Source organism: Mus pahari, chromosome X, assembly GCF_900095145.1.
Source record: "Mus pahari chromosome X, PAHARI_EIJ_v1.1, whole genome shotgun sequence".
Taxonomy (NCBI): domain Eukaryota; kingdom Metazoa; phylum Chordata; class Mammalia; order Rodentia; family Muridae; genus Mus; species Mus pahari.
In genome coordinates this window covers 50,792,769-50,800,772 of record NC_034613.1, presented here as the reverse complement: position 1 = coordinate 50,800,772, position 8,004 = coordinate 50,792,769, and the positions used below count along the sequence as shown (strand labels likewise).

Genomic DNA, 8,004 nt, shown 5'->3' with positions numbered 1-8,004 from the left:
TCTCTCTCTCTCTCTCTCTCTCTCTCTCTCTCTCTCTCTCTCTCTTTCTTTCTTTCTTTCTTTCTTTCTTTCTTTCTCATTATATAGCCCTGGCTGGCCTGGAGCTTGCTATATAGACAAGCCTGTCCTCTATCTTACAGATATCTAGGTATTTAAAATTTTTTGAGATTTTGTTTGTATTTTATGTGTATGAATGTTTATCAGAATGTACTTTTGTGCACCACATGCATGCAGTAATGCAGTACCTAAGGTGACCAGAAAAAGTTAACAGATCCTCTGGGAGTAGACTTTCAGAAGGTTGTGATCTGTCTGATTTGGGTGCTGGGAACCAGACTTGTGTCCTCTGGAAGATCAGCCAGTGCTCTTCACTGCTGTCTCATTTCTCCAGCCCTTAGATCTAGGTTTTATATCCAAGTAATTTTATTCTTTTTTAAAATATACTTTTTACAGAGTATTTTTAACTGCTGAATTAAACCGAACAGGGGATATGGGGAGGTCTCATGAACTCATGGTTAATTTGGTTTTATAGCTTTGTTCAATTGCCAGTGGTGTATTATGCTTACAATGAGTATACTTGAACTGTTTTTCTATAGTTCACTTTGCTATACTTTAATCTCTCTTGAGGCTGATGACTGGACTCCCAGACTAGACCTTCCCTGCCTCTCCTTCCCTGAAGATAGCTATCGTACAGATGTCATGAGAATGCCTTGTGGGCTCTTCCAACATGCAATATTTACAGAAAGGAACCAGAATCTTTCCTTTCATCCTATAACATGCTTTATTTTTGTTCCCATCTGGGTTACTCAAATCTCAAATCTTGGGATGGATTGCACTGATTAAATCATGTTTTAGTGATGTTACCTCTTGGGAGTTTTTCCTGCCTCCTGCCACTTTCGCTCTAGTTCAGGATCAGACATGATTTAAAATATGAACTGTTATCCACAGTTATAGCAAGTCTCCTTCTACTCATGTCTGAATTCAGTTCTTTCTCAAGGCTAATGATACCTTTCTAAGAAGACATGGCTAGGAATGTAGTACCATAGTAGAGCACTTCTATAGGTCTCTAGGTTCAATTCCTAGCAGAAGAAAAAAATAAAATAAAATAAAATAAAATAAAATAAAATAAAATAAAATGCATATCTGACCATGGTGCTCTGGTACTCAAAATGTCCTAGAGATTTCTTTAACTCACTCCTGTTGTGATTCTTGCCTACTTCTCCAATATCCTTTCCCTCTAACATCTGTTTCCTCTACATTTCTTGATGGAGTATCTTCAAAAGGTGAGGTAGTTTAATGACTAAGGCCCCAGAGTTAGCACAAGTCAGAGCTTTATAAGTTATGCTTAAAAACTATGAGCTTCACTTTATTTGTAAAAGGGGCAAATTAACTCCTTCTCTGAACTAGGGTGAAGTAGAATTATAAGTGTTGACAAAATATTTGGTATAGTGTAGGCATTTAATATGTGGTGGTATATTAATATTGGGCCATGTTTTTTTTTTCCTTTTATTGCTAATCTTGCATAGTATCCTCTATTCCTTTACTTTGGAATTCCTTTATGTAGTAATTATTTTTTCACTGCTATGAATGATTGGCTTTAACTGTCAATTTGATACAATCTACCATCAATTGGGAAGAGAGTCTCAATGAGACCTAGGGAAGACTGCTAATATGGGAAGATGATGCTCACTGTAGATGCCATCATTCCCTAGAAAGCTGATCCTGAGAGGAGAAAAATGAGCTGAGAAAACATGCAAGGGTGATGTGTTCTGTTCTTGATATGGATGGGACCAGTTCCCTCATGTTCTTTTGGCTATGTGTCTTTCCCCGACCCCATGATAGATTGCGAACTAAAGTGAACCCTAAGTCAGTTTTAGACAGAATATTTTATTACAGAAATAAAAGCTGGGCTGGAGAGATGGCTCAGTGGGTAAGAGCACCCGACTGCTCTTCCGAAGGTCTGGAGTTCAAATCCCAGCANCCACATGGTGGCTCACAACCATCTATAATGGGATAACCATCCGTAACAAGATCTGACTCCCTCTTCTGGAGTGTCTGAAGACAGCTAAAGTGTACTTACATAAAATAAATAAATAAATCTTTTTTTTAAAAAAAGAAATAAAAGCTAGAACAACTGCCTATGTATGCCAGGCTTTTTTTTTTTTCCTAGAAGTTGAGGAAATACTGAAATTCGGTTAGCATTTCGATTAAATTAATTCCTCTTTTTTTTTCCCTCAAAGCCATATGGCCCTCCTGTGTTTCACAGGCTTTGTGATATTGCTTCCTCATGTACTTTACTCTACTTATTTTGTTTCTTTGTTGTTGTTGTTGTTGTTGTTGTTGTTTTTCATGACAGGGTTTCTCTGTGTAGCCTTGGCTGTCCCTGGAACTCACTCTGTAGACCAGGCCAGTCTCAAACTCAGAAATCCGCCTGCCTGTGCCTCCCGAGTGCTGGGATTAAAGGCGTGCGCCACCACTGCCCGGCTTGTTTCATTTGTTTGACTTACTCTGCTGTACTATTACTGATTACTAATAAACCCAGTTATTGAAAGTGCTTGATATTATTTCATTTTAATGTATGGAGTGAACACATAGTGACAAAAATGGGTCTTATTGGATGAAAGCAAAATTGTGCTTCTCTGATGTAGTTTTCACTCATTGTTTAGGGTAGATAGACAATGTTTCAGTTCTTGTTGGATTTTTGGGCTATCCCAGGGACTTGTCTCCTAGTTCTGTTTTTAGAAATTCTTTTAAAATTTATTGTTATTATGATGTGTATGTGGATATTATTTGTGTGTGCAGCTGACAACTCTGTGGAGTCAGTTTTTGTAGGTCTTGAGGACTGACCTCATGTCACCAGTCTTGCACAGCAAGCTCTTTTACTTGCTGAGCCATTTGGCTGGCCCACTACCTGTTTTCATTTATACAGGAAATAAAAGAAATTTGGCTTCAAATTCAGCAAATCCCCGTTACAAAAGCAAACACATAAACCAATGAAACGAAACAGAACCCAGAATTTATTGTCAACTGATCTTCAACAAAAAGATCCAAGAGAACATGTAATAAATGGGATTGGGGATGTACATATACTGATGGAGCTAATTTCCTATCACTGTTAAAAATTAACTCAAATTGGATCATGGACACAAAAACAATAACCCAAAACTATAAACTATTAACACTAGCAGAAATTATAGGAGGAGTTCTTAAATGAACTGGTATCAGTTTTAAGTATACCTAAAACTGCAGAGCCCAAAGCATAAGGCAACTAGAATTAAATCAATGAAAAGAACTTTTGTATATCAAAGGAAACAATGAACATAATGAATGGATAGCCTACAGTGTAGAGGAATTATAATCTAGCAACATGGCTGCTCTTATCACATTCAAAAACCTTCTAGGTCTGTATGATCCAGCTGGAATGCTGATATGCCCTTAGTACACACATTTAATTTTTCTGGCTGGAATCCTTTAGTACATACCTTTGATCTGAAGCAATGACCTTTAATTGAGTGGCAGACAAAGTGATGAATCAGAGATAGATTTGACAGAATGAGTCAGAGAAATCATACATTCAACTCTCAGGAGAAAAGCTATTTAAGAGCAGCTCAGGGAGAATGAAGATAGTTCAGTCAATTTGGTCAGTCCCTTGGGAGTCAGTGCAGTGAGTGCAGTGCAGTGCAGTGGAATTGAGTTCATTTGTGAGTTTATGAAGTTCAATTCATACAGCAGAGGCAGTTGAAGCCAGAGAATAAGAAGGAGCCAGAAGATTAGACACATTGCCAGAGTTTGAGGTCACACAGAGCAACTCAGTGAAAGACAGATAGAAGCCAAATTCAGTCAGTCAGCTTGGAGAGGAGTTTGAGCCAGAAGAGCTGAGTTGAACCAGCCAGCTAGAGTTCAGAAAGAACTAGAAAGTGTGAGCTTATTTGGAAGTAGACCTCTGAGATAACAATTATATCTGGCGAATAAAAACTACTACAAATGAGAATAATATTTGTAAACTGTCCACTGTGGGGCGCTAATACCTAGATTATTAAAAAAAAACAAACCCTCAATAGGAAAACAAAACAAAACAGTTCTCAAAAGCCAAATCTAATTAAAAATGGGCAAATGATCTCAATGACATTTCTTAAAAGAAGTTATACAAATATCCAACAGGTATGTAAACATGCTCAGTATAACTAATCAGGGACTTTCACAGCAAAATCACAAGGTTAGAATGGCTAATATGCTTAAGACCAAAACCAGCATGCTGAGAAAGAAAAAGAGAGAAGAGACCCCTTGTACATGGTAGGAATGCGAATCAATGCAGTCACTATTGAAAACACTTTCTTCATAGAAAATTGAGTATATAATTAATGTTTAATCTGACAACCCCACTTATGGTATATCCAAGAAATTGAAATGAATATCTCAAAGGAATACCTGCATATCCATGTTGATTGCAATACTATCAACAACAGGCAATGTGTGGAGCCATGCAAGATCCATTGATAAAAAGATAAAATGTTCTTTACACACATTAAAACTACAACATATCATCCATTGGTTTTTGGTAGCATGGATAGAACTGGAGATGGAAATTTTATTGTGTAAAATGAGCCAGGCACAGAAAGAGAGCCAATACCATTCTTCACTCATTGGTAGAAGCTATAAAAGTTGATCCCATTGAATTAGAATGTATTGTATAGGAAGGGGAAGGGAGAGGGAAAAGAGACACACAGTGAGGTTGGATAATAGGTACCAACCAGTGTACAGTTAAAGAGGAGGAAGGAGTTTGGGGTCTTAATAGGCAGTGTTAATTACACTCTGTAATTACAAAGTAACTAGAAGAGTCTGAAAGTTCCTAACACAGAAATGCTGATGTTTGAGGTAAAGGAAATGCTAATTAACTTGATTTGATTAGTATGCATTAGATGTATATATCAAACATAATGGCATAACTCATGAATAGGGAAAAATATTGAATTACTCAAATATTGAAATTATTAATAATAAAGAAAACATTAAAAGCAAAACTAACTTCAAGATAAAGCTTTAGAGTTTAATTCTTTGCACCTTAGGACCTGCTTATGTCCTGTGAGAAAATTCCATACTGGAGACATTATAAGGATCTAGCCTGATAACCCTATGTTATTTTTATTTTTGTTTCCATGTTTTTAGATATTACCAGCATCCATTTAAACATGTTGACCTCTTACTGACTTCTATAACTTAAAAGTTTGCTTCCTCCAATGACATATTTCTGATTTGTGCTCAGCTGGGAGTTGGTGTACCTGCTTACTCTCTTATTTCTTGCTCCAGGCCTCTTTCCCTGGGAGCTTACACTTAGTCCTGGTTTTGCGTCCTACCAGTTTTCTTCAACGGACTTTCACAGACATTGGATTTCGATTTAGCCAGGAGGATTTTATGCTGAAATTACCAGTAAGATTATTGCTTGAATCTTTTGTCCTTCTAATGCTTATATAGTCTGTATCTAATACTGTTGGTTTTATATGTGTCTATGTAACACTTAAAATTTGTCTCTCAAAAATTTAACTCTGCAATGTCCTACAACAATCTGTTTTTAATCTGTTGTTAAACAGGGCAACTTATAACAACGTAATTCCTTTAAAAATATTTGCTATGTGTTATAGATGTATGCATATATGTGAGTATGATTAGGAATTTTTATTTTCAGTTAATATTGTGTGACTTGTGTATCTGAAATGTCATGATCCTAAGCTAGCTCAGAGCACTGTGGTCTTTATTTTGAAAATATATCTTTATATGTTTTTATTGTTTGGAATAGAGTGCTCATAAAATTTAATACCTGAATTGTAACTTACTACACAATGTTCCTTTGCTTTGTTCTGAGCACTGAAATTGTTGTGTGTATGTGTGCCTGTGTATATGTTAATGCCAGATTGCTCATAAGTAATGAAAGCTTTTAGACAAAGAAGAATCAGGTGTTTTGGTTTCTGTTGAAGTTAATTTTGGTTGTTAGAGATGTTTTGTCAATAAAACCTTGGTTTCTGAAGAAGGTTAATGCATCCAGGTGTGGGGGCATGCAAAGGACAGAACTGTTTGAAACATTTATACCAGATAACATTCTGCTAAGTGTTTATTGAAATTCATTTTGCAGTTTGATGGAGGGCTGTCATGAAGGACAGTTAACAGTGTCTTTCTTGCTTATTCACATAGGTTGTTATGCTGAGCTCAGTTAGTGATTTGCTGACATACATTGATGACAAGCAGTTAACCCCTGAGTTAGGCGGCACCTTGCAGTACTGCCACAGTGAATGGATCATCTTCAGAAATGTATGTGCTTCTGCCCTTACTGTAGAGCCTATCCTTCATTCTCTCTAGAAATTTTTCCTACTTGGGAAAAGCAGATTTTGGGTCTCCTAGTGTTCAAATGCATATATCATTCAACATTTTGGTTTTCTTCTCTAAGAGATATCTAGAATGATAAAGAGTCAGTAAGGATAGCAATTGAAGGAGAGGCCTAGTGAAAAAAAGGGATTCTCTCTCTGCCCAATTCTTCCTGTGATCATGCAGTAACACAGAGACAAAGGGCTTGGGTTCAAATCCTGGAACTGCTGAGTTATGTCTTAGATCTGAGACAATATATATATATATATATATATATATATATATATATCACCTCACAAAGTCTTTTTATAACTATAATATGATATTGATAGTATATTATATCATAAGGATCTTGGGAAGGATCAATGACAAAATGAGTAAAAAAGTTTTACTTATTGCTTGGTACATGGGAGATGCTCAGAAAATACAAGTATATTCATTTCAGCCTAGATGTGTGGCACTCCCACAGCTATTAGACTAGATAGAACCCTGTTTTGGAGATTTTCAAAGAGGTAAGGGCTGTGGCCTCTTAGGTAGAACAAAGCCTATGATGTAAGTGTCTTAACTTTCAATCACATGATCTGAAAACTCTTCTGAAGAAAATAATGATGATCACTAAATTAGGGTCACATTTCCTAGTCCTTATTTAAACTGAGTGTTTGGCAGGTTCATTCAGCAATTCAGGCGTTCGCATGAAGGTTAACTGTTAGAGCAAGCAGTGGCTTGACCTAAATAATCTACAAAGCCTAAACGAATGAGCAAATATTTTGAGATACATGCCTAGCAGATGGTTTATATTGTGTCTGTGTTTCCCCCTGTCTTCCTGTGGTGGATTTATTTTGGAAACAAAATAGTGCAGCCATCCTTGCCATTTTAGGGCAATAGCACTTTTGGGATAACAGTTTCAGATCTTTGGCAGTACCTGCAATGAATTGTTGTGACAACTTGCTCTCCAGTTCCTTAGATCATATGCTTTGTGGAGTGCTGATCACAAACGCTAATAAATATCAAGTTACATCACTGTTCTCATGTCTCTTTAGAAGTGAACTTCTTATAAAGCAGTTTGGCTGAGTGCTGAGTTTGATAAAGTAAGAAAGACACTGATGGTCAAGGCCATATAGAAAATGACTCAGCACATGGTACCATTTAGAAATAGAAATGTAGAAATGTACATTCAAGGATTTTTGACACTGATTTTTAGAATCTTAGGGGTTTAGATGCAGACTTAGTACTAATTGTCAGGGGTAGTGCCAACTTTTCTTAGAGGAGTTCCTAGTGTACATGTTTGTTGTTTATACATATGTAAAGAACAATCCAAATTACTGATCCAAAATTTGATATGCTGTCAGAGTTTCCATCAATGATCCCCTGGCTTTTTACAGGCCATAGAGAAGTTTGCTGTCACAGTGAAAGAAATGGCTCAGATGTTGCAATCCTTTGGAACAGAATTGGCTGAAACAGAGCTACCAGATGATATCCTTTCAATAGAAGAGATTATGGCAGGTCGTGCTGAAAGGTATCATATGTTGAAGGTATGTATGCCTTTTCTCTTTTCTCTTCTCTTCTCTTCTCTTCTCTTCTCTTCTCTTCTCTTCTCTTCTCTTCTCTTCTCTTCTCTTCTCTTCTCTTCTCTTCTCTTCTCTTCTCTTC

The 8,004-nt window shown here is 36.7% G+C and overlaps 1 protein-coding gene across 1 annotated transcript in view; it reads left to right on the top strand.

Annotated features, from left to right (window-relative positions):
* The window catches only part of Mcf2 (MCF.2 cell line derived transforming sequence), an 88,542-nt gene that overhangs the window by 19,206 nt on the left and 61,332 nt on the right, over positions 1-8,004 (top strand). Inside the window, exons 4-6 of the mRNA XM_029534559.1 lie at positions 5,305-5,424; positions 6,184-6,300; positions 7,737-7,886. Coding sequence (XP_029390419.1) covers positions 5,305-5,424; positions 6,184-6,300; positions 7,737-7,886 — 387 coding nt within the window. The remainder of the gene's footprint in view (positions 1-5,304; positions 5,425-6,183; positions 6,301-7,736; positions 7,887-8,004) is intronic.